At 47.6% G+C, this 27,808-nt stretch overlaps 1 protein-coding gene across 1 annotated transcript in view; it reads left to right on the top strand.

The window, feature by feature from the left end:
* Positions 1 to 27,808, top strand: part of LOC142566758 (uncharacterized) — a 170,737-nt gene that overhangs the window by 61,003 nt on the left and 81,926 nt on the right. The window contains exons 7-14 of the mRNA XM_075677648.1: positions 2,705 to 2,864; positions 9,510 to 9,664; positions 10,868 to 10,957; positions 14,462 to 14,566; positions 16,880 to 17,017; positions 19,658 to 19,739; positions 23,627 to 23,772; positions 25,054 to 25,242. Of these exons, the coding sequence (XP_075533763.1) occupies positions 2,705 to 2,864; positions 9,510 to 9,664; positions 10,868 to 10,957; positions 14,462 to 14,566; positions 16,880 to 17,017; positions 19,658 to 19,739; positions 23,627 to 23,772; positions 25,054 to 25,242 (1,065 nt within the window). The remainder of the gene's footprint in view (positions 1 to 2,704; positions 2,865 to 9,509; positions 9,665 to 10,867; positions 10,958 to 14,461; positions 14,567 to 16,879; positions 17,018 to 19,657; positions 19,740 to 23,626; positions 23,773 to 25,053; positions 25,243 to 27,808) is intronic.

The raw sequence follows: 27,808 nt of genomic DNA, 5'->3' as shown, positions 1-27,808 counted from the left end.
ACGCTTCGAGAACTCGTTAGTTATCTTGTCGACCGTCGACATCTTGTTGCAGTGAGAGAAATCGTGCACACATGACCTCTGCGCGCACAACGTGAAACTGTCGGACTTCGCACTGCATCTTGCCTTCTCCACATTTCGTGGCCACTTTCGCGAGGGCATCGACGGTTTTTCGCCAGAAAAATGCGAAGCTTTAACTTCCTCCCTCACCCTGAACCCTGCTTTCGCTGACACCATGCTTTCGCTGACACCGAGCATCTCGGCGACAAACTTGGTCGTGTCCTCCACACTGCGTTCAGGCTACCTGTTGCGCCAATACGTGTAGCAGTGGACGATCATAGTGCGTGAATCGCTGCTCACGATGTGCTCACTCTTGTTCTCCTTGTCGAGGCTCCTTCCTGGTGCGAACATCGAGGCGACACAAGTCTCGTTCGTCAGCGAAGGATGTCACCTCGCTGATGTCACCTCGCTTATCTTCATGGTGGAAATCTTGCAGGGAACACCGTGCGCGAACTCACGAGATTGGACGTTTCCAAAAAGAAACAAAAAAGAAACCGTGAAAAGGAAAGAAAATTAAAAAGAAAGCCTATTACATTTTTTAAAAGAAAATCTTGTGAAAGTGTGAAAGAAAGCAAAAGTATAATTATTATGCTATATAAAACCAAGATACAAACACCGGGTATTTATTTCAAAACGTTGAATGAAGCATGTTGGTACATTTCCTGCCTCGATCGTCTTCACGACCCGACTTAGTGATAGGTTCGATGAATGTATTCTTTTTTTTAAGTACTTATTAAATAAAAAAATATTTATTTGAAGCTCAGGAAATGAGTAGCAAATATTCCGTGCACGTGTAAACCAGCTCAAAAGCCATGCAGCGCAGCTCTTTCTACATTTGACCCCTGCAACGAAGCTAAAAATATTTATTGGTGCGTTTTAACGTCCCAAAATCGCTTTCTGATTTGAGGAACGCCGTAGTGGAAGTCTCCAGATTAATTTTCACCTCTGGGAATCCTTATTGTGCATTACAACGCGAGCACGCGGGCGTTTATGCATTTCGCCTCCACTGAAGTGCGGCAACCACAGCCGGCATTCGAAACCGCGGTCTCGTGCTCATATTGCAACGAAGCTATATCCTACATAGTCTTCTTTTATAAATTCAAGCAAACATTTCAATTTCCTATTTGCAGGGCGGTACTCCTGCGAGAGAAGAACAGTGGAATAAACCAGCGACTGCACTTGATGATTATACGCCCAATGCAGTCGCTCTTGCTCCGTAGCAGACGACGCACAGCGTTGTAGAAGGCACGGGGTTATTTTTCAATTGCGATCCGGCTTGTGCTGTAGCATTCCCACCCCGAGAGTTCTACCAAAACAGTCATCCAGAGACAGAAATCTTATTTATACCGAGAAATACGCGTTTTAGTAGCAGTCAAAATTTTTTGAGCGGGACTATTTCTTTTGTCGCAGACAGCAATCGGCTGCCGCGCTTCGGTGATCTGCGCGGAGCGTCACCCGAGTTCTTAAGTTGTATCCGATTGCAGTAGAAGCGTTTCCTTGCCTTCTGATGTCCCCTTTTCTCTCCCCCCCCCCATGTATGCGAGCTACGAGCGAAGAGTAGCAAGGCTGTTATTCCCTAGAGCAGCAGCTAGGGCTTGTTGGTTTTTTATCCTGCTGTTAACAGCGCAAAACGTAGATGGTGACACGAGACGAGAAGACACCACGATCGCTGTCACTAGTTATAGTTATTCACTATTTTGGCGACTGGGTCCGTTTTATGCATTCTCTGCCTACTCTCCCTACCTCCTTTCTGGCATTCTATCTACCTCCCCTCTAGACTGCCACACGTTAGTATAAAAGTAAGCGATGCAGTTCCTGCAATGCTTATCCGCGGGGTCACGCAATATTTACAGCTGTCAAGAGGGTATTGTGGCGACGCCCAGGGAGCTCCAGAGGGTATTGTAGCGACGTGATTGAAAAGTCCAAACCAGTTTCTCGCTTCGTCTTTCCTCGTTGCCGTGCACCTGCCATGTATATAGACGCTCTGAACCACCTCCCGACACAGCGTGCAAGACAGCGACAGCTGCGATGGAAAAGTGAAAGGAAGAGGCAAAGAAACCTTCGCTTTAAAAACGGCCCCGAATGGTTATGCAAAGTCCAGATGAACGGTTCGCATAGTCAGCCTCAGAGCGCCGCGGCCCTCCCGCGGGGAGCCCGCACTTAAATGCATGTTTGGAACGCTTCAGCGAGAGCCAGCGGCCGTCGTCTAGCGCGCAACCGGGCTCAAATGTACCCAGCAGTCGTCGCACGCCGCTGCGACGCATGCCATCGGATCTGTCGTGGAACAACAATGGCTTGCGATAAGCGACAAACCTGCCTATCAGCCACACCAGCTACGCCTGCGGCGAGATCGCGCCATGTTGGTTTCCCGGATGCAAAATAGAAGCTCCGCTAGGAACTCAGAGAAACGACAACCTGATAAATCATCCTAAGTATTGTAACAGCAACTTAGACACTGCAGAGGCAATAATCGTCCTTTCTTTTGGTAAGCTACTCTTTGAGCAACTTCAGTCGTACTTTTCCTGACCGTACTACAACGCTAAAGGACAAAGTTCCGCGAGCTCTTACGCTGATAATTCAGCGCACAATGTAAATTGGAGCTTGCGCAGCGTTTGAGCAAATATTTTGTTGTCTTTTCTTGTTCCAGACTTCGACACCTATCGCTTAACGGGCCATCTTTTCCAAACTGTCGATCCCGGACCAATACAGTTTATCGGCGGTAGTTTCGTTTCTTTCGCAAGAAGCATAGAAGCGGCTCTGAGTGTCCAGCAGGTCTCAGACAACTGGAGCTATTCTGGAATAACAACGTGAGTTCTTTCACCTATAATCTCAACTGCTTTTAAACTAAAGCTGGGATACTTGTCATGATATGTGGCTCAAGGGGCATGTTCCACCAAGTGTTCACCTTATTGTGCTCATAACAAAGAAAAATGATTGTTTGATCGAATCATTCATTCATTCATTCATTCATTCATTCATTCATTCATTCATTCATTTTAGATCCTATGGGAAGATTAAGTTGTGAGAGACGTCGTATTGGACGGCTCCGGATGAATTTGGCCAATCTGGGGCTTGCTTAACGTCCTTTCACTGCTCGGTACTCGGGCGTTCTCGCATTTTACGCCACGGCGATTTGGGATGAGGCTGCTCTGCCAGGCAATCGAACCCTCTTCCTCGACTTGAGCGTCAACCATAGCCACTGAGCTGCCGCGGCTGCTCGTCACTTTTGCTCCGTGGCTGCAACGTACAAACTTCTGGCAAGTCTCACAATTTAGAAGGCGGAAAATACTCAGTGAAAAGCTGTCTGATGTTGTCAGTTAATCTGGATTGCCTGGATAGTCGGTCGATCAAAATTCACTTGCAGTATTTGAAGCGCTGTATAAGTAGAGTGTAGCGGGTTTATTTATTTATTTATTTATTTATTTATTTATTTATTTATTTATTTATTTATTTATTTATTTATTCCAAACACTCCAATTGCCTAATGGTGTCTCAGAGAGGAGCTGTTTACGCTGGTGTTAATACGATGTTGTATAGAACAGCTTGAAAATGCTAATGGTCTGGATTGCTGGTGACTGATGCTATAGCTGGTTCCATTCTGATGCTATCTTCGGCAGGAACGAATGGTAGGAAAGGTTTGTTCGGCAACTTTGGGGCACCTGTACCTTAAATTTGGGGTCCATTCACGATGAGACGTAAGCAGGCGATGCAAAGAGGATATTTTAATTGGGGATTCATGAAGTAAATTTTATGAAAGCGGGATAAGCGGGCGAGTTTTCTTGCGGATGACAGGCAAGTTTTGATAGCTGATGTGCTTGTAGTGCGGAAATAATTGCATACAATGAAATCCGTGGAGCGGTTTTGATTGGCTTGGAGTAAACATCTTATATGTGCTTTATATAGATCTCAAATTGATGAAACATACCCTAGTTTAGACTGTACAAGTGGCTCATAGAATATGAGTTAAAGGGAAGTGGGAGCCCGAGAAATATCGCAACGCTGAAAGCTAAGTGTTCGGTTAGGAGCATTAGTTTCGTATTCGATGTCAATTTGCCATTATAGATGTCAATTTGCCATGATAGTAACGTGAATTCGTAAATGGTTACTGGACGTTACAGAAAAAAAAAATGCGCTCACTATTTGTGTAGATACACGTACCAGCAGTCCTATGACCCGAAAATGCAATAATTGTACATTTTTTACGTTTACTTTCATCAGCCACTCATTACACCACGAAGAGAGGTTATCAACATTGGACTTAAAAGGCAATATCCTTTGTCCCCGTCTCAGTTTCTGCCAGTAATCACAGCAAACAGGTTGTACTTTTCTGCAGAATTTCTTTTATTTTACGTATCTACTAATCAGAGTTCCATAATTTTACTTACCGCAATGGTAATTATCAAAGAAAGCTACAGACCGAGATTTGGCTCCGTATTAAAATAATGTAAAGAAAGAGAGAGACGGGATCGATCTTTCAGTTGGCGTCTCATTTTGCGTCGTTTATACCAAGCGATACACGGTGAAGTTTTCCAACAGTCGATGCATATTTTAAATTATTAAGGAAAACAAATGCGACAGAATTTTGGAGAAAGTCCCTGAAGTGAAGGGAATTAACCCTGACACTAATGTCAACAATACTAGAGATGCAATGATGGGGTTATTTATTTCACATCCTGCTGCTTTAGTTAAATGACCTACCTTTCAACGGCGAAGGTGCCTTGTTACCCTATTAAGTATGTACTTATTCATCGTTGTGAGTGCAAGGTCATTCTGCGTAATCTGCGCACTTTGTGAATAAGTGTTTGATTTTATTTTACATAGAAATAAAAATTATTGAGTTCCATATCTTCTTATTTTTGTTCTTTGTTTCTTTTTGTACCATGCTATATTTAAAAGTGTAGCTCTATTTACGAGAAACGACAAAAACCAGCCATTGGGTGTACCAATGGCAAGGAAACACATTTTTTATCAGCGGGCCATTTTCTTTAAAGGTAAGCAAATCTACGCAAGCGTGATTGAGAGCTCTTCATGAATTTCACCTTCTCTCGTGGTTTCCTCAAACGCTGCCATCGATTGTTCCGTCAGCGATAAAAATAATGTCTGGCGAAAACGCCTACATATATAAAGAGCTCCACGTAGGTGCTGCTTGTTTGTTTGCTTTGTTTGTCGTCGTTAGAAGGACATGCTGAAACGTGTCCGCTGGCTATGGTTATAGAGAGGATCAAACTCTAGTTATGCGGCACTGTGCGATCATGTTGGGACGCCTTCTCGATACTGCAACACGCGTGTTGCATTTGACTGTTGGAACGAGGCGCGTGGGCGCGACCACTCGAGAGAAGAGAAGGAAGAACGAACTAGGCTTGCGCGGTGAATCTAACCGGTCAGCGCTGCAACCGCTTTTGTAAATATAACCTGTAAATAGTTGCCCGTCTTTGAGGCTCGTCCTTCTCGTAACATTGTGGTGGAGGTGGTACGTTCCCCGTTCTCGCCACGGAGCTCCGAAGCGACCGCACCGTCGTCTTCTCAGCCATGGTTTCCGATAGAACCATCCCGTCACCACCTACACCTGCGGCGCCAAACACAGCGTATGTCAAGGATCCTAGTATCCGTGATCCTGGGACATTCTCCGCCCAAAATGGCGTTGACGTCGACGACTGGCTCAGCATGTATGAGCGTGTTAGCCAAAGCCACCACTGGGGCCCTACCATCATGCTTGCCAATGTGATTTTTTATCTGGACGGGACACAGCGTGTGTGTTTTCACACCCATGAGGTCGAGCTCTCCAGCTGGGACATCTTCAAAGAGAGGCTTCGCGACCTATTCGGCGACCCGTCAAGTCGCCAACAGGCTGTGCGAAAAGAGCTTGCCACCCGTGTCCAGTCGTCGACTGAATCGTATGTCTCCTACATACAGGAAGCGCTCGCGCTTTGCCGGAAAGTCGACGAGCACATGACCGAGGCTGACAAGGTGGGCCATATCCTAAAAGACATCGCGGACGACGCCTTCAATTTGCTGGTCCATAACGACGTTTCTACCGTCGACGCCATCGTCAAAGAATGCCGCCGCTTCGAGGTAACCAAAAGCCGCCGCGTCGTCCCACAGTTTTCCCGGCTCGCAAACACCCCTGCCACGTCCTCTTGCTCCGCTCTTACCGCCACACGACCATTTCAAGAGAACGTCGCACGTATCGTCTGCCGTGAGACGGAAGCGGCGAGTCCGGCCCCCCTTCATCCACGACCCCTTGACGTTACCTTCGACCAAGCGGCCCCCCCTATTTCCGTTGTTAATTAAAGCAGTTGTGCGGAATGAAATTGCAAACCTTGGCAACCCTACCGCCTGCTCTGTCTCCCGACCTGATTCGCCGCCCATTCCCATGTCCACAACCGGTAATGGCCATTATTTAGCTCCCAGACCACGCAATCCTGCTGAATTTCGAACCCCAGAGGACAAACCTATCTGCTTCCGCTCCCACCGCGTTGGTCATGTAGCCCGCCACTGCCGCACCACACCTGGATGCTACCGTACCGGAGCTCATTCCCTGCTCCTCGCCCATACGCCGACGCTCGCCGTTATTCACCTCGCCGTCTGTACCCTACTTCTGATGCCCCTGACAGCCGCTCCTCCGTGCGATCGACGTCGCCTCAACGCCGTCGTCCCCGTCACCCCAACCTCGCCGCTTTTCCTCGACGAACCGACGGACGGAAAACTAGGCCATGCAGCTCTTGGAGGTAGCGCTGCATCACGTTCGTCCTGTCCAAATATTCCATTGACGCTCTTCACCACCGCGAACCTAATTGAAGTAGACGTAGATGGCGTTCCGTTGACGGCATTAATTGATACTGGATCCCAAGTGTCCATAATGAGAGCTAACCTATGTCGTCGCCTCAGAAAAGTTCTTACGCCTGCCATCACTCGCACCGTACGCGTCCCCAATGGCGCCACTGCTGCCGTCAGTGGTATGTACACTGCTGGCAGAGGAATTGCTGGCCGCCAAGTTCCAGTCCTGTTCACCAAGCTGACCAGTCGCCCTCATGACCTAATCTTCGGGTTCGACTTTCTGACGACGCATTCTGTCCTCATCGACTGTTCCACCGGTACGCTGTGCCTTGAGCTTCCTCTTCTTTCAGATGTTCACCCCGAACAGCCAAATACCCTCTGCACTACAGCGTTTGTTCGCTTAGCTCCAAAAGCCCTAACGTTCGTCGAATTGGCCTCAATTGCAACCGTGCCTGATGGCGACTATGTCGTCGCACCTATTCGTGATGTCCTCCTGGCGCGCGACATCGATGTGACACACTCCGTCGTAACCCTTGCCGCTAATTGGATGTGTTTCCCCGTTATCAATTTTGGCTTGTAGAAGCAAGTGTTACCTGAAGGCATAGCGGTGGCCACGCTCCGGGCAGTGACAGACTACCACGTCACTGCTTTTTCAGCCGATGCGTCTCCAGATGCTGCTGATTACCCACAGGGCGCTTTGAACCTCGACGGCGCATTACGTCCCATGGTCGCTCAAGACCTCGCACCTGGCCAAGCAGCAGCCCTATATCGCCTTTTACTTTCCTACCACGGCATATTTGACACTGACAATCGACCACTTGGTTAGACGTCCCTTGTTAGGCATCGGATAAACACTGGTGATGCTGTTCCCATTCACCGCCGACCGTATCGCGTGTCCACGGCAGAGCGGCAAGTTATTCAGCAGGAAGTAAACAAGATGATCGCCAAAGGCATTGTTGAGCCCTCGTCGAGTCCTTGGGCGTCGCCGGTCGTGCTTAATTGTCAAAAAAAAGATGCCACGTGGCGTTTCTGCGTTGATTACCGCCACCTAAACCGAAGCACTAAAAAGGACGTTTAACCTTTACCACGAATTGACGATGCTCTTGACTGTCTTCACGGTGCCAAATACCTTTCGTCCATCGACCTTCGATCTGGTTATTGGCAGATTTCCCTCGATGAGTATGGCCAAGAAAAGACCGCTTTCGTCACTCCAGATGGCCTCTACCAATTCATGGTTATGCTGTTCAGTTTATGCAATGCCCCCGCCACCTTCGAACGGATGATCGACTATCTGCTGCAAGGTTTCAAATGTCAACTTGCCTTTGTTACCTCGACGACGTTCTTGTGTTTTCTCCTACATTTGAGACGCACCTTGAGCGCATCGCAGCTATCCTTGACGTCTTCCGCAAGGCTGGGCTCCAATTAAACTCATCGAAGTGCCACTTCGGGCACCTACAGATTACAGTGCTAGGCCATCTCGTTGAGGCTTCCGGCGTACAACCCGACCCGGAGAAGTTTCGAGCAGTAACGCCTTTTCCTGTACTTCAGTCTGTCAAAGACGTCCGGATTTTTGTGGGGCTCTATTCTTATTTCACACGGTTCGTGAAAGATTTCGCAGCAATCGCTCGACCACTCACTGAACTTCTGAAGAAAGACGTGCCTTTTACGTGGGGTTCCCCTCAGGCCGCCACACTTTCACGCCTTATCACGATTCTCACCAATCCACCGGTCTTGGGTCACTTTGACCCGTCCGCACCTGCAGGGGTTCGAACCGATGCCAGTGATTATGGGATCGGCGCCGTCTTATGGCAACGCGAACACAGTCACGACTGCGTTATAGCCTACGGTAGCCGGCTCCTGACAACTGCAGAGCGCAACTATTCGTTTACCGAGCGCGAATGTTTTGCTCTCGTCTGGGCTGTTTCAAAGTTCTGCCCATATTTATATGGCAAGCCCTTCTCAGTAATCAGAGACCATCATGCGCTCTGTTGGCTTTCGTCGCTCCTACTGGCCGCCTACTGGCCGGCTCGGTCGTTGGGCCCTCCGACTACAAGAATATCGCTAAGCAGTGACTTAGAAGTCGGGACGCCAACACCAGGACGCAGATCGCCTCTCTCGCTACCCAGTCGAAGACGTGACCTCTACGTTTGATACTGACACCGACGCCTGTATTCTCTCTGTTCTTCCACTGCGCCATGTCACCGACGAGCAGCGCCGTAGCCCGTCCTTGCGTATCATCACTGACCGCCTGGAATCGTCACTTGCCGACAGTTCCCTTCGCTTATTCACACTTCAAGACGGCGTACTCTACCACCACAACATTCACCTCGGTGGTCCTGCATTACTCCTTGTTATTATTATTATTTATTTATTATTGTTGTTATTATTATTATTATTTACAATATTATTGCATAAAAGAAGAAAAGAAAAAGCTACGGTTGTCAACCCCCTCCCCCCTCCTCCTATCCAAAGAAGCGGGTGGTGCGCATAATGGATAGACACTTCCTGTTCGTGTGCACCATGCCTCTTTGTACGTATACACTGTGCGTCGCTTGCATTTGCATCTTGGAAGGTTTGAGGCAAGTAACCTGGAAATATTCGACATCCACTAAGAACCGCCATCTGTGATCCTGCGTTCTTGCAGCCAGTGTTTTGCATTCCTCCTTTCGTTACAGAGATGACGCCAACCGTGTGAGCATCAGCATATTTCTGTATTACAAACGACCCGAACTTGCTGCCTTCGCAGACGCCAACGAAAGAAAGCGCAATGTCCTAAATGATAGCACCGCGCTCGAGCACTTGGTCGCAATTAACAATATCACTGATGTCTGTAAGTAGGCTTTTATCTTTCTTCAGGTAAGCCACTTGTGTTTATTTATCGTTGTTGTTTTCGCTGTTGTTTCTTGCACCTGCAATACCTCGGCGGTATGACGGGTACGTTTTACCGCGTCACGCTGTGCCGCGTCCAGTTCTCCGTCCGCTTGTCCTCTCACTGGAATGAATTTGACATTCGTCGACATGACTTTGCGGGTGTCACCGGTGATTACGCTCGCAACGTACCTAAAATATAAAAAAAAATATGCCGGAGGCTAATTCTGTTCGCAGCAGCTTTAGGGGACGGATATATCAAAGCGCGTGCTCAGTCCTCGTGTGCTGGCTGAAGGCAATTGGCCGAATATTCGAAATTGGTTTTTGTACACAGTGATTTCTAGTGTAAGCAGTGTCCACCTTTTCAAGTAATCACGCTGAAGAACCGGAATATCGCTTCTGCCACGGGCAATATTCTATTCTTTGACATGTGAATACCCAAAATAATGGAACTGCCTGGTAGCATTGACGTTTGTTAACTCAAGTTGAAGCAGCAAATAATATGGAGAATCTTACTCCTTTTTAGCTATTGGCGGAGAGGGGAGAGGTGCTAGGACCCAGATGATATCAGATTTTTTGTTAGTTCTTGCGGCTCAAGCAGTATCTTATTGCGCATTGCTCAATGCCAAAACGCTCTACCTGCTCTACACTCTCTAATTGGCACCTGTCTGTCCATCCTTGAACGACGAACAAAAAGACTTGACCTGAAACTTAAGATGTATAGCGAGGAGTACCTGTGGACAGCGCCCAGTATGTATACTGACCCATTGTGGTTCATAAATGCTGCGAGAGATGGGCGATGGCGCAGGTACTTTTTAAACTTTTTGGACTACACTGACTTATAAGCCACTATTGCGAGGAGCTAAATGACCATACCGGGGACTGAGTGGATCAAATTACATCAAAAGTGCTGCTGGTTGCAGCAGCCTTGGTCCCCACAATAACCATGACGGCGACATCCATCTCGGTACCAGTACCATAACCAACAACAACAACGTCAGGTGGCCTTTGTCGTGTGTACTAATGGCAGTGGCAGAGCCATGGTGGTATTTGTATTGCAAGTATAGGATTCGCACCTTCTTATTGTTATTGCCCAAGGCCTTACACAGAACTCCTAATATTTCGATATTTTGATTTCTTTTTCTCGGTCTATATATCTCTACAGTGCACTGCAACTTTCTGCAACAAGGAGTTTTCACATTCCACACGGAAGGCCATGTCGGACTCGTAGAATCGATGCCACCGTGCCTGACTGGTGAGTTGTGCACTCACAGCGGCGTCGCATTGGACGGCCGCAGTGATCCACGGTGAAGTACGTAGCTTCTGAAGAGCGAATTGCGACACGTCGCTCATGAAAATCTCTTGGCTGAAGTCGTTTCACACAGACTAGCGACATGTGCGGCCCGACCACAATTGTGTTGTAAAACTGTGGTCCTATTCTTCTACGGGACCTTCAGTGAAAGCAAGAAAGGTATGCAGGTTCCAAGCACCGCAGTAATCCCTGATGGCAGGGAAAGCTTGCTTTTGGCGTTTGCGAGGGGCGCTGTCCTTGTTTAGCGAGTATAGAGTGTTTAGAGTATTGCCTGTCCTTGGTTAGCGAGTATTTCGAGCGCGGTCTGTACTTTCTTTAGCAATATAGAGATCACGACAAAGTTGGACACGTTTTTATTGGAATGACATCGATAAAATAACCTTTTCGCGCTTCAACACCGCAGAAAGTGTTGTCAGAAACCGCACTCTAACGCACACATAACGCCTCGGACCGGAATAGATGATCTCGATGGAGTATCTCTCAAAGCACTTGTTTGCAGGAGTAAACGACACGGTCTCTCCGCTGACTGATCACTGCGTGCCGACCACGTCCCGCCTCGAGTCTACACCCAATCGTGCCCCTCTCGTTACGCCGAATTCTTCGCAACGTATTGAGGCCGATTCACGTCGCCTTTATTAGCCATTATGCGCTCGCCTTCTGGGCCACAGTTCTCTGCTTAAGAAAGGCGTTCGTGCCCCAGTACGAGCTTTATTCGAGTTTCTGTCTTACTTTAATGTTAGTGATGGCTGTCGTGCAACGAATGTGCATAACTTAAGGATTATTCTGTCTGCTTGTAAAAGTGATGCGTTGGCGAAGATTGATTTGTGTAATAAATAAAATAATGTTATTGTTGCGGCATGCTTTCTCAATGTTTCGTAGCACGTACAGGGCGGTCACCTCTTAGAGAGACACCTGATTAGTACTGAAGCACTTTCAATGAGGAGCCTAACTTTGGCACGGTCAGTGTTATAATTTATATTTCATTACGGAATATTCGCGTAACGTGTCACGTCGGCAAGTTTTTTCTTTTTTTCTTTAAAGGCCGGCCCTCATGCAGTAAATCTGCTCGACGAAGTTTGCGCGTCAGAAAACGCAGCCCGACCCACAAGCGCATATTCACTGCTCCCTATTATGCGGCGATTCATCGGAAAACGTCCGTGTGCCGCTGCAATTGTCGCTATGCGTGGGGCGCGACTGTCACTATTATGGAAATTAATCAGAATAATTTTTGTACCTGTTGTACTAGAAAACAATATGTGTCCAATTTTATTAGTGTAGTAAAAAGGGTAAAGAAAGCTTTTAGGTCTCTACAGTTAAGCAAGAACTCGCGATAACTTTCAGCATGCCTACATTTTTAAAATGTGGCAAAAACGGTGTTTTACGACGTTTACTGTACTCTGGAATTTAAAACAAAACTAAAAAGAAAGGACGTTCGAAAAAAAAAACAATTCACCGACGATTACGATACTTCATCATTCAAAATTTCAGCGCAGATCTATAGGCGTTTTCATACGCGATATATTGGGCACGATACACAGCAGCCGCCTCAGACACCAGACGACGCGCGCTACTTTGGCGTCAGCCATCTTGTAGCCATCGTCGCCGCACTGCGCGTCTAGCGCTGCACTACGCTTTTCTTCTCACGCTTTCCCCATACCCTCCTCCTCCATTTTCCTTCTCGCGCTGTGCTCGCCGCTTTTTTTTTAACCCCCACTGCGGTCCGCGTTCGCTCTTTCACCCGCGGCGCTTATTACCTCGGTGACGCCAACGCCGACGCAGGGGCGGGCGCCTAAGAGCTGAGCTCTCAAAAAACGTTTACGGTAGTCGGGAATCGAGCTTAGGCGGAGACCGTACCACGAACTGCACTGAAACGAAGAGGAACACAAAAAATTTGCGGTACGGTTGCATTCTGACGGACGTTTTGATACGTTGTGAGCAAGAGGCACGTTCGAGTACTTTCGCAGCGCTTTTATTCAGATCCAGGCTTGTTAAGGTACCTTTGTTCTGCCGCTCTCGCCAAATTATGCACAAAAATTGGCTGCCTATCAAATGCGTAACTTGTGGTGGGTTGCTAAATGGTGATTTCTTTTCTAAACTGCGGGTGATTGCGGTGTTGACAAATGCGATCAAAAAGAAGCATAGGCATAACGGATCCCGTAGATATCTGCTTGGGCGCACACCTGAATAGGTTCATTGAGAGTTGGCTGAGTAGTGTTAAGTTGCGCACATAACATGACTGTATTGTGCAAGCAGTGCGCCGTTTCTCGTTGATCGAAGCTCCAGCTGCGCGTCAGCGATCATTACGTTTTACCGTCTGCTCGAGCGGCCTACAATAACTCCTGGTTTTGGGCGTGATTTCTAGGCCACTGTGCAACATCTCCAAAGAAAGAAGATCCCATGATGAAACGCGGCTAGCTGTCAGCAATGACACGTAAAAAAATGTTGCAGTTTCGCCCAAAAGACGAAGCATTGATGGTGATAGCAAATTATTAGACAGCTATACGAAGTAAGGATAGTAGATTTATCTGTCGCATAAAGCCGTAAACTTCGCCAACTAAATTAAAAGCATGCTGTGACGCGCGCATAGGCAACATACACATCGCGGACACACGCTGCCAAAACGTCGGCGTAAGGAAGAGTGGCAGCAGCAGCGAGCGAATTGACCTTCGTAATGCCGCTCACATCAACGCTAACTTAGCGCCGAGAACACATTGCACACGAAGTTATCCGGCCTAGGCATACCTATAGATTTTGCACTAATCGCACGTCGCTTTCAACATAGGGCCCGCGCGGCCGCACTCAGCCACGCCATACACAGCCGCCGCCGCAGTAGAACGCCCCTCCCGCACCCCCCCCCCTTTCACTGGTGCCTTGCGCACGATGGAAGATGGGGCGCTTCGCTCCTGTCTTCCTCCCTTGCGCGTCCGAGATCAAGCCACCATCCTCTTCTCACCCTGGCACGCTTTCACTCGCACCCACAGCATACAGCGAGCAGCCACGATGTAATCGCCTTTTGACTTTATGCGGAACATCACGGCGACGGCGGCGAAGCACCTGGAGGGCCCATATAATTGCTACCGCAAGAAAACAGTGCCGCGGGTACCGCAGGAGTGAAGCCCGCGAAGCGTCGGGCGCAGCCATTCCCGTCAGGCAAGTCAGCCGGAAATGGCGGCTCCCGATTGGGTAGCGTGCATCTCCGCGCGCTTGTCGCTTCCGGCAGCGAAGTTCGATCACCCAACGAAAATATCTTTCTGGGCAGATCCGCCGGCGGCGTCAACATTTTCGACGCCGTCCGTAGGGTTTTCGCTTGCGGGTGAAGTTCAAGCAACACCCCTGACGCAAACTGTCGAACAACAACAAAATAACTTCGTTGTCCCTCAACACTACCGTGCCCTTGAACTGTAATGAAGCTTCCGCCTGACCTCGGCATTGTCTGTTTCTTTCCAGAATCCGACCATCTAGTTCCTCGGTATTGCGATATGAACTTCGTGTCGGAACCAACATGGGCACCGTTTGACGAGTCGACGTGCAAGGCAGGAACACTATCTCAAGGTGATATTTCCCGAACACCAGTGCGGCCGTCGTGTGCGCACCGCTACTGGACAGCTTTAGCACAGCGTAGGTAAAGCGATTGCGTAAGGCAGAAAACAATGTTCCTAAATTGCGTATGCGGAGAACGTGATGAGAAGTTTTTACGGGTGTTACGTATGCGCGCTATTGCACTTAGAGTTCCGGGTATTGCGTAACTTGCGCGACTATAGCGTAGTAGCACGGCACTGCCCGCGGAGCACCGGGAGCGTCCGCTTAAATCTGAATCCACTCTTGCTTTCCGCAGTGATCGCAAAAAAAAAATTATCAGTTCGACGTTGTAGCTCTAATAATATTTGTCGCTGTTTTCAGATCAGCCTTCTGTTTCGGTATCGTTAGAAGTCAGGACTAACGAGGGACGTTACAGCTGTCGAGCAAGTGCTTAGATTTCGGCCCTCAACATTGGCGAAATAGGTGCGTGCGTTTCTGAAAACAAACCAAGGAAACCTAGCAGACTATGAGAAAAGGTATGCCATGACTAGGCTGTACAGTACGCGCTTCACCATTTTTGAAAACGTTCCTGGACGTTCTTACTATTGCCAGTTCCAACCTTAGATGCAAACCTACATGCAACGAACAAATTTTTCTTCGCTTGGCAGCTTCTCCGCGTGAGCGTATACAGTGTAAGTAATACTTACATTGGCTAGCCTGCGTATTCGAATAAGGACATGGTTTGCAGTATGCCAACACGTGTGTAGCATATATTTCTTGAAACAGGCTTTTTCAGAATAAGACGCCTTTTCGGAAAGAGGTCATTTCCATGTTAAGTTTTACACGTGGTAGGTATTTTAGCCGAAGTATTCGTAGCGTGAGTTTTAGCGGTAGTGTCGCAAATTCATTAGAGTGAACTTAAATGGTGGAGGCGAGATATCCGAGTCATATACTGAGGTTACCAATCGCTGTGGACACCAGAAAAGGGCCAAATCAGTAATTGCACAGCTAATCACAAATTCTCTAGGTAGCGTTTCAATCGAGCTATAGGCAAGTTCTGCACCAGAAGGGAACTTGTACTGTTTTCCATGCAGGGCTTGTATGCACACGACAGCACATCGACGCTACTGGCGCGAATTTCCTTTTTTTATATCTGAACACCATGATGTACTGAATAAGTATACTGCATATTCGCACGTATACGACGTACAGCACATTGTAGATGCTTTACAATGTGTCTACTAAGCAAAATGTAGGTGTCTCCGCGGCTGCTCAAATACTTAACATAGTTTGACTTGCCCGGGTGCAGGTTCTCATTAAAAATTTCAAAGTGAGCAAGTGGTGAAACTGTGCTTGCTGTTTCAATCAGCTCAGAGAGGATGGAAATGAATTATACCGGATAGCGCACGCGATGTGTGGATTCTTTAGCACGATGTTTCGCTCAGCTACTCACAGAATCTCGTTCAAAATCTCTTCGATCTTCCGCTGTTATCTATAACTGAAATAGAGCTAAAACCTTGCATGACAGGTAATCGAAGCCACACACCTCTGGACTCTCACGTCTGAACTCCTGCGGGTTGGCTGCGAGTTTGTCATGTAAACGAGTGTGCGAGGTGGAAGTAGCGCTCGCATCATGAAGAACAAGGGGCGCATATCGGTAGATGAAATAAATTTGTGAACAATGAGGACAGTAAGTGGCAAGTAGAAAGTACAAATGATACCTGTTTGCAGACAGCATCGACAACGTGAAAAAAAAAATGAGGAGGCTGAGGTAGACCATTAGATATGAAGAACATTAAGAAGATTGACAGCTCAAAACGGCTGTATATGTCATGTTTCCTTAGAAAGAAAGGCGCTTCATCGTACTGAAAGAACGATAGCTTTTACATTGAAAACGATCATCCAGAGCACCTTTCCCGCACAATGTGTCCGCGCATACCGTAGTTTTGCATGCAGTCAGCCGGCATATTTTGTTCAGTCTGAGCCCAAGAGACTGCTCATAATGAACAAGTCGAGCGTCGTAAAAAGCAGCGCAGACTTCTTTCATTGAGAACTCCAGAAAGCCGCTTCTCTTCAGTGTAGTCAAGGATATGGGTTTACTCAGAATATGACGTGTCACGAGCAGCAACACAGAGACCACGCGCAATGTGAGCAAAAATGGGGATTTGCTTAGGAAACGTGGACCCCGCTGTATAATTTACTCGCATTAACTGTAGTTGCGTAAACGTCCACGCAGTTAGCCGGATAGACCACAAGCTGTACAAGGTCCCTGTATTCTGTTTGTGAAGTGCCGTGATCCAGAAACGCTGGGAGCGACTGCTTGCGTCACCTGTTCTCTCCACGCAGCGTTCGACATCCACTTGGATGCGCACAACCTGCTGTGCACTCCGCGCTACTGCCTACAGCAGCCTGTATTCGGCGCCTGGTCGGAGGTCCGGGAGCTGTGCAACAGCTGGCGTGGCTACCTGGCCAGCAACGGCCCAGGTAGTGAGCGACCTTCACACGCTCTTTCTCTCTGTCGCCGCTACTTACGTTACTTACGTAAAATGTTACTTACGTAACATTTTACGTAAGTAAACTGTGCGTCTTTGTTAAGGCTACATCGGCAGAAGCTTTAGTTGTGAACATTGCTTTAATCCCTCAGTTTACTATGTTATTTGGGGGGGGGGGTTACGAGGAAACAGCTCACGAGCAAACTAGCTGCGTAGGAAAGGCTGTTGGAAATTGCACAGAAGAATTCGCAACTGGTATTCACGTACTGTGAAGCATAGTGTTTCGATCACCTTTACCGAGGCACCTAAAGTAGCAACAAAACATTAAGGAGCTATGGATGGTGTCCCTTCATTGAATAAGCAGGTGAAGCACGAGCATTCAGCTATTCACACGACATGAACAAGGCACGTGAACAAGGATTCCCATGTCACAAGGGTTCCACAACGACAGCAACCCGACGCTTTAGCATGCTGCGCCACGGAAGCACTGGGTATTTGCCGTTCTTTTATGAACGACTTTCACGTCAACGCTTTATAGCGAACTGTGCCATGAATTCACTCGGTATGCGCTGCTCTTCAGGGAACCGCTCGCCAACTTGGGTGGATGAGCGTGTGGCACAGTGTGTGCGGCAAGCGAAGGAGCAATTCTCGGCGTTCGCAGGCACCGGCGCGCCATGCTTCTCGTCTCGGAGGTCTCGCGCAGACTTCTCGGCAGCGCCACTAGATGGCGCGGCGCATCCAGAAAGGAGCGGCAGAGTGGAACCAGTAAAGCCCCTTAAACTTCGTAGAGTAGTGACACTCTCCTCCTCCTTCACTCCTCGTTTCTCCTCTCTTTCACGCTCCCTCCTCGACCATGGCGCCGCCTACACTGCTCGAGCGTAGCAACGGCACCAACATGCGCTCTTCGCCACTCCGTAGACGCTTCTCGAGCAATAATGGCGCTGATGCACGGCGCGAGGGCCCACGTGATGCTATTAGGCCAATAAGGACGCGGCGTCGGCCTCGGCCAGAGCGCGCGAGGAGGAGGCGGCATTCTTCAAAGCGTGGCACTACTTTACGAAGTTTAAGGGGCGTTAGGAACCAGGTTGCCGCGTGACGCGTTTCTCGGCGTGCATGTCGGAGGTCACACGCACGTATCGCGGCGGCGGCGCTAGATGGCGCAGTGTTCTTAGGGAAGCGCGAAAGAGGAATGCCGCTGGAGTACACACCTCATCTTCAATTCCAATGGCGGAGTCGGAGCAAGTTTTTCTGCGCGTTTCAGGGCAAGTTTGTTCCAATGGCAGAGTGAGGGCGGGAGTAAGGTGTTCCAATGAGAGAGTCGGAGGGGATTCAGGGCGGGAGTCAGTCCGTGGAGCAGAAAAAGATGCTCCGCCAAAATCGGCGGAGTGGACCGGAACTCTGCGTGACGTATTTCCTTTACCACGTTTGTTTGCTAGGAGGCGCCACCGGTCACGACTCGCGAGGAAGCAAAAGCTGCTGCACGCTTGGCGAGATATCCATTCCGCACTTTAAAAAAAACAACAGGTGAACGGCGCTGAAGAGACAAGTGACCGGTGCAGCGGTGCTGGGAGCAAACAGCGGAATGAAATGACAACACGCAAGGTATCCTGGGTAACTCGGTGATAGAACTTCCGCTTCCGCCTTGCTCCGGTGGCGCAGGTTTTGTTCCACTCGCGGATCTGGAGGCGTTGCTCTGCGCCAGAGTCGAGTGTTCGCTCGCGGAGTCCGTCGGCTGCTCCGACTCCGCCATTGGAATTCAACATCAGTCTCAGCTCGTTTCGACGGTGGCAATACGTTGTGTCTCCATATTGATTAAATACTGAAAACATTGCAGTCGACAGCCAGTGTGAGACGGGTTCTGCCTCATTTCGTTTTGAGAGAGCGCCTTTTTTTCTCGCACTGATCGAATCATTTTGCTCCGTCGAAAGCTACCACCAAAATGAAACAAAGCTTTGCTTCCAGCATTTTTTTTTACTTCCCATTTCATAGCTCCGTCAGATTTAGTGACCGCTAAGACAAGATTCAAGCGGGGCCCACTGCTAATTTTGTTTCTACACTTATAATAAAAAAATTATTAAACGTTGACTTGAACTTTTTCATTTCGTTAGATACCACCAATATTATTTATTAATTTTGTCCTTGGGGCCATCTTCTACCTTTTTAGGCCCTAGTGCGCATCATCATGGACGGGGTTGTCATGGGTATCGGTGTCTTGAACGGCACTTCTAAATGCAAATGGTGTTATTCTTTGTGTAAAGCCATGAATGAAAAGATAATAAACAAGATTTCAAACTTTCTCTTCATCTCGCCGCTCATGCCGGACACCGCTGGAACAAATATATAACATGGGAAGGAATGTCAAAACGCGAGCAGCAAGGTAAGAAAGTAAGGGTCACCGAAGTTTGATCAATTAAAAACCTGTATTTTGCTTTGTCTCGTGTGTAATAACCGCTACAGTATGCGTGCATAACAAAGCGCTTCCATTATTGAAGCTTTCTTCCCCAACTATGTCCTTACTTTGGGCAGAAGCTCAAATTCCGGCCCCCCTCCCTCACACCCACAACCCCGTTTTTCATTTTGCCACAATACTTGACTGTATAATGAACTGACAGAAGGTAACGTGTTCATTCAGGCTGGACAGACATCGTCAAGAAGCACGGATATCTTCAGTCGGATAGCGCTGGACATCCGCAAGTTTTGGAAGCACTAAAAACGTGAGTGCCGATCATCCCTTGCATATCCATGCAAACACTGGAAGCAATCCACTTTCTCCCGCTGTTAAAAAATATGAGAGTCGCTGTCACCATACCTTGCGAATACACGAAAGTTTGTTCATAACTATCAGAACCCGGGGCCCTATAACTTAAAACTATTCCAGTATGTTTTTATTGCAATCTCCTGACGTCAAATTTGCATAACCGCCAATGCAAGCATGGGGCGGTCATCCACAGGCTTGTCTCAACAGACCAATCAAACGCTCCCCTATTTCATAGGAGGTCACTTTTGCTTGCTTGAAAAACGAATAACATTGCCTACACTGAGCGGCCTGTCTTATCTAATTGGCTCACAAGAGGTGAGGAGCATACTCAAGTGGAGATTGATCTGGTGCGGCCGAGCCACTGCACTGAAAATTGATAACCGGATGAAGAGTGTGGTGCCGGCGTCTGCGATTGGTCCGCTTTCGCTTACTTAGCTTGCGGTGGTTCGTCATCAATAGCAGCGGCATGCAATGGAAGCTTAAGAATGACGCTAAAACGGATCCTCAGCAAAGAAGAGTTGGCAGAATGAGGTTACGGCTACGCTAAAACGTTACACGGCTACGCAAAAAGTTTTATTACAGGCAAATAAACTCATGCTCTCCGGCAGGTGCGAGTAGCCAGTGCCTGAGCGATCGGCGGCAGCCATCTTTTATTCCTTTCGGAACGAGGCAGCCTACGGCTATTCAGAAGAAAATTCAGTTTTGTTCGGCATATTATTGCATCTTTAACGAGTACACGTCACTTTGACGCGGTGAGTTCTTGCGGTTTTGTGACGTCGCGTGACAGGCAGGTGAAGTGGGTGCAGCCCGAAAACTTTTGACCAATAGCCGATGGCTAATCACGAAAAGGCGTCGAATCAGAAATAATTGTTTTTTGTTTTGTTCGGTCAAATCATGCATAATCAGTGTGTACACGTCATATCAGATGGGGAGCTATTGCAGTTTTCGTGACGTCGCGTGACAGACCGATGAAGTGGGCGTGGTCCAAAAATGTTTTTCACCAATCGCGGAGGGCTCATTGCAGATTGGAATAGAAAAGTTTGGGATTTTACGTTATAGTGCCCATGGTACAAAAAAAAAAAAAGATGCTATTTGCAGTTGGCTTCAAACGGCAAAGCGCAACACACCAGCCGAGGTGGCTGAGTGGCTCTAGGGTTGCTCGGCTGCTGGAAATGAGGTCGCGGATTTCATTCCCAACCGGGAAAGCCGCATTATGATTGCAGTGAAATTCGTAGACGCTCGTGCACCGCGCTTTTTAAACATGGTAAAGAACCCCACGAGGCCTAAATTTATCCGAATCGCTGTGCTGTACAGCGTCCCTCATGTAACGTTAGGACGTTGAGCTCCAACTATCACGAAACAGTGCTTGTAATTTTCTTTATTCGGCGAACTATTTGCAGTGCCGTATAACTGCCACTTATTCAAGCATCCTTCACTTTTACCAGAAGGAGTAAGTCGTTCACTTTCAGTATTCTCTTATTGGACATATGAAAGTGGGCGGCAATCTCTTACCTGCTCCTATATTTTTCTACATCGCCTTAGAACCTGCAAGGAAATCCTAAACCTAAAAAAAAACACGGCTCATATCAGGAACTAATACGTGCGTGTAAGGGAATTGCTTGTATCAGGTCAGAGGGGTCCAGATTTCAGGACGAAGTCGAGGGAGTGAAAACATTAAAAACACTTGGTACATTCAACGAGTGTTGTACTAGGGTGCTACATTTTTTTTATTGATTTATTTTCCATTCTTGTGACTCCCTCCAATCACTTGAAAGACAAATTCAAGCCCCCCTCCCCTCAGTCCCCACCCGCCAAATAACCTCGCTGTGCGTCTTTCTTCGTCCGATCTCTTGTCTTGTTGCACAGTTTTATAAATACAAGTATGTCATACCAACTCGCCCAAGTTTTCACTTTAGCCCGTTTAGGCCACAGGCCAGTCCTCTGATAATATTAATTAATTACTTACCTAAAGAATTCATTACTTCAATACCCTTCTGATGCCTAATGTATCATACCGATATTTAACACGAGCAGTTTACTTTTTCTTTGGTTCCCAGGGTACTGACCCGAATTAGAAAAATAGTACAATATACTTTCGCATACTGATAAAGAAAAAAAAACGAAGAAAAACAATGTAACTCAGTGCACACAGTCTGGAATTTCTCGAAATATTTACAACTGTTGATGCTATGATATTCCCGTCGACTACTACAGCGTCGTCGTAAGGATTTATAAGTGACGACAAAGTGGACACTGGGCGGAGGCTCCTGCTTTATCTTAACTATAATACGTCTACTATATATTTATATGAAATAACGCCAACAACTGAAGCTCACAAAAATAACTTCATTTCTAGCTAATTAACGTAGTAGCTGATATTAGGTCAGTCACGTTTAGCTTACAGGACTGCTTCCCGAAATGTGCACATATATTCTAATAATAATTATTGTTGACCAATCAATTGTGGACCAAGACGAATTTTTTCCTCATGTGTGAAGCGTTATTTTTGAGAGACCCCGTATGGGTTTTCTTTGCAGCTTCGTGCTACATTCGGGTGGATAACAACTTTAACCTTCGGTAGCTATTATTAAGTAGTACCATCTTACCAATATGTTTTTCATTAAACACTATTGAACTGCCCTATAAGGAACTATCAGTCGAAACCAGTATCCCCGATCCAATGCAGAGGCTCGGAGATCAACGCGCGTTTCTCTGCCTCGGAAGCCGTGCGGATGCGCGTCTGGTTCTGAAATCTACGCACCACCGCGTGCCACGTTAGGCTTAAGTCCTGCGTCCCCCTCAACTTGTCTTGCTATAATTTGAGCCCAAATGCAGATTGTGGTGGTAATTTATCAATCTACTATTTGGATATAGAATCGCTCAAAACAACGTGCAAGTTTCTTGCCACGGGTCATGTAAGAAGTACACTACGTTGCTTTGTAGCTAATACATTAAGATGCCTGAAATGTCAGCGCAATTTCCTATACCGCGCCAGAGAGCCGCCATCAGCGAATGAACACGGCCGAACGATGCATTTGTCAGAGCCGCATTGCGTAATATTAGGCTCGGTACGGAGTACGAACAATGATAGGATTGTAAGTCGTAAGTTAGACTGTAATAAGTGAAAACGGGGAGAGGTTGTCTCGAGGGACATGTCTCGAGCCCTGCTGCTCCAAGCAGGGGAAGCAGACCGGGGAAATAGAAAGCTGGATACCGGGCTATTAAAGCCGTTGTCTAGCAAAACACCCAAATAATTTGAACCACTCCATCGTTTTAAGGACTCCTAACTTCTAAACCCTATAGTATACGAGCATGCCCGTGGTCCACTTTCGTCGGAGTACACCCGCCATACAGCCGCATCACTAACGCCTGACCAAATGTTCAGCAGCCGCACCCGACACCACTTAGCTACCGCGACGACGCTTGGTTCCAGAAGAAGTCGTCGTAATCGGCGTAGAAGGCTAAGAATTTGCCCCAAGAGTAGATCGAGAGCGGCGCTGACAGGAGAGCGTTAGTTTGTCTTAGCTGTGTGCGAAGACAGCTGAATAGAAAAAAAAAGCTGGCATTCTTTTTATCATGTTAATCGCGACGCTGGTGAGCGTCACATCATGCATACCTTGTGTCCGCGCTGCCTAAACAACACGTCGTACATCAGAAACAATCTACAATGAAATGAGATTTCATCTTTGCCAGTCATTAGCCAAATCAACCATTTTTTTCTAGAAAATCTGTCTCGTTAATGCACGTCTTCATTTTCGTCTAATCAAAGCATCCGTTAACGTAAGCTTTTCTAAAATTAACATCACCGCGTGTTCTTACGGGCACCTCTTTGTTGGCCTGCAGGTCGGAGCTGCTGGTACCAATCATCTTGCCCCATGGCGCAAATGCGACCAGCTGCTTCTTGGAATACTCGGGCAATGTTACGCAAACATCGTGCTCCGATGAACGGGGGGGAAAGTGCGCGTTTAGGTACCGCTCCTTTTTCCGTGGTAAGTACTTCGCATCAATTTCTGCCTCGACTTTGTCTTTCGTAGAATCTAAAGACAATAGGCTATGGGTGTGTAACTTCTTTTAAAAACTAATTTACAGAAAGGTACCGGAATGTACAGATATGGCTCAGTGTAGTTAGCGCCTATGAAGCACAGCGTATACATACACCAGCAACGTCAAATGAAATGTTGGTGTTGTATGGGCTCGAGGATCTGAGGAGGAGGGAAAGGACTAGAGGGCAATGCTTGGGTCTACGTCCTGAAGTTCATGGAACCTCATGGCGCAGCTCATAAGTATAAATAAATACACTTTGTTTCCCTCTCTTTGACGTTCTACAGCGCTTCTGTAATTTTTGAGCGTAGAGATGTATGGTGGCACTGAGGTACTCGGCACTTTTGGTATTTTTCAGTTTTTCTTTGCATCGTCAACAACTTTCCTGATCATGCGCTTTAACTGTGTTAGGGCTTTGCCTCTCTTAGGTTTTTTCCGGGGCTCAATGACAACTAAACGCATTGCTTTCAGTTGTTACTCAGCATCATTATCATTTTCCCTCGTTAACACCATACGCTAAGTGACAGCTGAATTCGTATATATTTCTCTGAACAATCGCGCGGTGTTTTGTGGGACAGCTCTGAAAGACCCTTATGCTCTGTGGCTCCGCTATCGTGCAAACTGCGACGATACAATGGGTATTGCTAGAAATTACCACAACAGGCATAATTCTCACCACGACATACGGTTACTATGCCGGGCTATGATGAGAATACACCTTTACGGGAAACTAACTGTGCCGCACTTGGCGTCGAACTTGCCTGCTTTAGGCTTGTGCATCAAGATTCACGGCCCCTCTCTCCACGTTACGTCTCGCATACTTCACTAAGCACAGAGTGATGCGCAGCCCTGCCCCCTTATCACGCTGCGCCCCAGAGCACACGGTACTTGTAAACCAACAACGAAACAGAAGCTAAGCTTTCCTGGCAACTCTGATTCTCCATGTTGTGCCACTGCTATACGAATTGGTTCCTTTGCACCTTCGGAACCTATTAGCACGCGGCAGAGCCACCAGTTTGCGTACTGGAAAGAGCAAACCCTCAAACAAGGAACGTGCTGACAACCAATTTATGCTTCAGGCTATCTCGGCATCGTAGGCCTAGTTTAAATTTACTAAATTCATCTGTCGGTTTGAGGCACGCGTGAGATTATACTTCTAGCATTACGCGCTCACACCTTTCATATTTGCCGTCTCAACGCATTTACCGTTTCTTTTTCTTCTTTTCGAGCCCTCAATCCTTGTCCAAAAGGAGGGTGGCTGGACTTGTCGAGCAAGAACACCTGTCTGTGGCTAAACTTGTCGCCGTTGGATTACGAGCGAGCTGCTGAGAAGTGTCGCGCCAGTAATGGGCACTTGGCTTTCGTGGATAACTCTTCATTGTCCTACACTCTCGCGCTACTGCTCGCTCCGAACGATGGTGAGTGCAGTTTACGTTGCACCTGTCTTTTATCCGCATTCTGAAAAAGAAAATTGATTCGCTCCCGTGGTGGGAAATTAGTGCCATATCATGGATTGATGTTAATTGCATATACGAGTTTTCTTATTGTGCACCGCACTGACTCAATATGCTGCAGCATCGCTGATGATCAAGAGACCATGGGTTATGTACACAGACCGTGGTCGCACAAAGATAGGCGGAAGTGTCCCCGAAGCAGGTTGGCTGTCGTGACGGCCAGGCCTGTCGTCGTGGGTAGCCATCAATCAAGACGATTAATTTTTCGCACAAATTGAGGTGGCGTTCTGTTAGCAATTTCTAGCTTTTGTAGAGATTCCACTGTAGGCACTTTTTGTTTGTGTCTTTCGTTTTGGTATGCGGTACTTTCCGACTGCGTGTGACACGGTCCGAACACGAGCGACCACACATATGCGTGGGCTACTTTGCATTGTTTGTTTAAGGGAACAGGTGTAAAAAGATGAATAACGCAGAGTGGGCGAAGTGTGCTATGGACTTCAGTTAAATAATATGAGCATAAATGTAGGAAGGTTATTAACCTCTACATTGAAGCTGATGAAAAACAAAGGCTTCCTGAGTGAGTTCGGGGTGATATAGGGTCGCCGTCACAATGAACCGTACTCAAACGCCTCAGCCCTCGCGTGACGAGAGTAGCAGAATCGTTGGTCTCTGAAATGTTTTGACTGTAGGATTTTCGCTGTCGGCTCATAATTTTAGACTACGCTATTTTAGCGATCGGCCCTCATTTTAGCGTGTGATGACGTGTTGATCAATTTTAAATATTTCCTAGGTTTTGCTTGCGAAAACTACGACGCGCTTATGAGGCCCGGCGATTTTGGCGAAAAACGTTAATGGCGTGTTAGAGTATATCTGGCTTCTGTGTCAGAGGTTCCCTGTTCGAAGCCGGCTGCTCGACAGTTTCATTGATTTATTTATTTAGAAATAACAGCTTCGCCATAACGGGCGAAGCACTGAACTGCGGTAGCATCATGATAGAATATTACTCGAAGTGTAAGGCTCGCAGCTGCATAGTGGCAGTATGAAGGCAGTAAACATAAGCTGACGAAGCAAACATGCGTGCTGGGGCGTGAGCAGGGCACAGAAACAGAGGGAGCTCGACGACTGCGAGCAGCATCGGTTACAAACAGAGGGTCTTGTCGGGCCTTATCGCCCCGGGTCGACTTCGCGTTCCCGTACTACGGCATGCTCACCGCGGGAGGCAAGTCAGGTTCGCGCGTTTTTTAACCACACGGGTTTGTCAACGTTGTCGCTGAGCCTCGACCTCCCGTTGCCGCAGTGCCACATCTGGGGCGCCTCCGGCATTGCGCTGCAGCGTGCGCCGCACAAGATAGTGGCGCATTGTTTGTGCATCTGAACCGACGGAGCGGTCTGGGCGCGTATGCGGACCCGCCGTGCTTCAATGCGATGACTGCGTTTCGCTCGCGCTCCTCGGCCGGCGTCCTGACAACATGCGGGGGCATGTTTTCTCGACGGGAGGGCCGCGCTGTTTCGGTGCAGAAATCCCGCAACCGGCCGTTACTATATTCTAGCCGCCCTAGCTACTACGTGTAGGAAAACGATGACACGAGCCGGCAGGGCATGCATGGCCTTCATAGACTGTGTTACAATTACTTCCAGTAGGCGAACGTGCCGAACCTGAGGTCTTAGAATACAGCTTTTCTGTGCACCAGTCTCCGCGATTGAAACACGAACACGCCTAGAGATTTTTCGCCCCCTGTTGCTAATAACGTAATATAAGTAATAAGTAAGTATATTTATGTGCAATTATTGACAACGGAAAAATCCGCAGAATATCAAATAATTGATAGTGTAATAAAACTAGCCAAGCTTCTGAAAGCTTGCACGTGGGCAATTCTTAAGGATGTTCTCTTCTGCCTACTGAGCCATGCGGCCGTGTCCTAATGGTTAGAAGATCGGCCCGCTATCCTAGGAGGTCCTCTGTTCGAATCCTGCCGTATGATAATTTTATTTGTGTTTAGTATACGTATATAGCCGGAACATCACGGCAAAGAGCGGTCTCTGGGGCACATACTCGGTAGCACATATAGGCCTTCTTCTTTAGGCTAGGACCCTTGATTTACTTCTGCTTAAGCTGACTGAACTTAACTTGGACGTAAATGTACTCGAGTGGATAAAACATTTTCTTTCTAACAGGACGCAGTTTGTAAACGCTAATAACTGTAATTCTCGGTTTTCTAATGTACCAGCAGGTGTTCCTCAAGGCTCAGTCCTGGGTCCACTTCTCTTTCTAATCTATATTAACGATCTTCCGAACTGCGTTCTTTCCTCTTCCATAAAGCTTTTCGCGGATGACTGTGTTCTTTACCGTAAAATTACTAATCATTCAGATTCCCAAGAGCTGCAAGACGACCTTAACCGCATGACTGAGTGGTGTTCTAATTGGTGCATGCAACTAAATTCAAATAAATGCAAGGCCATGCGTATATCTCGTAACACTGCCACGCACACGTACTTTATTAATGGTGCACCTGTGACGTCAGTTACCTCT

Source organism: Dermacentor variabilis, unplaced genomic scaffold (genome assembly GCF_050947875.1).
Source record: "Dermacentor variabilis isolate Ectoservices unplaced genomic scaffold, ASM5094787v1 scaffold_13, whole genome shotgun sequence".
NCBI lineage: Eukaryota > Metazoa > Arthropoda > Arachnida > Ixodida > Ixodidae > Dermacentor > Dermacentor variabilis.
The sequence above is the reverse complement of the archived record's forward strand: the minus strand, read 5'-3'. Positions and strand labels throughout refer to the sequence as shown.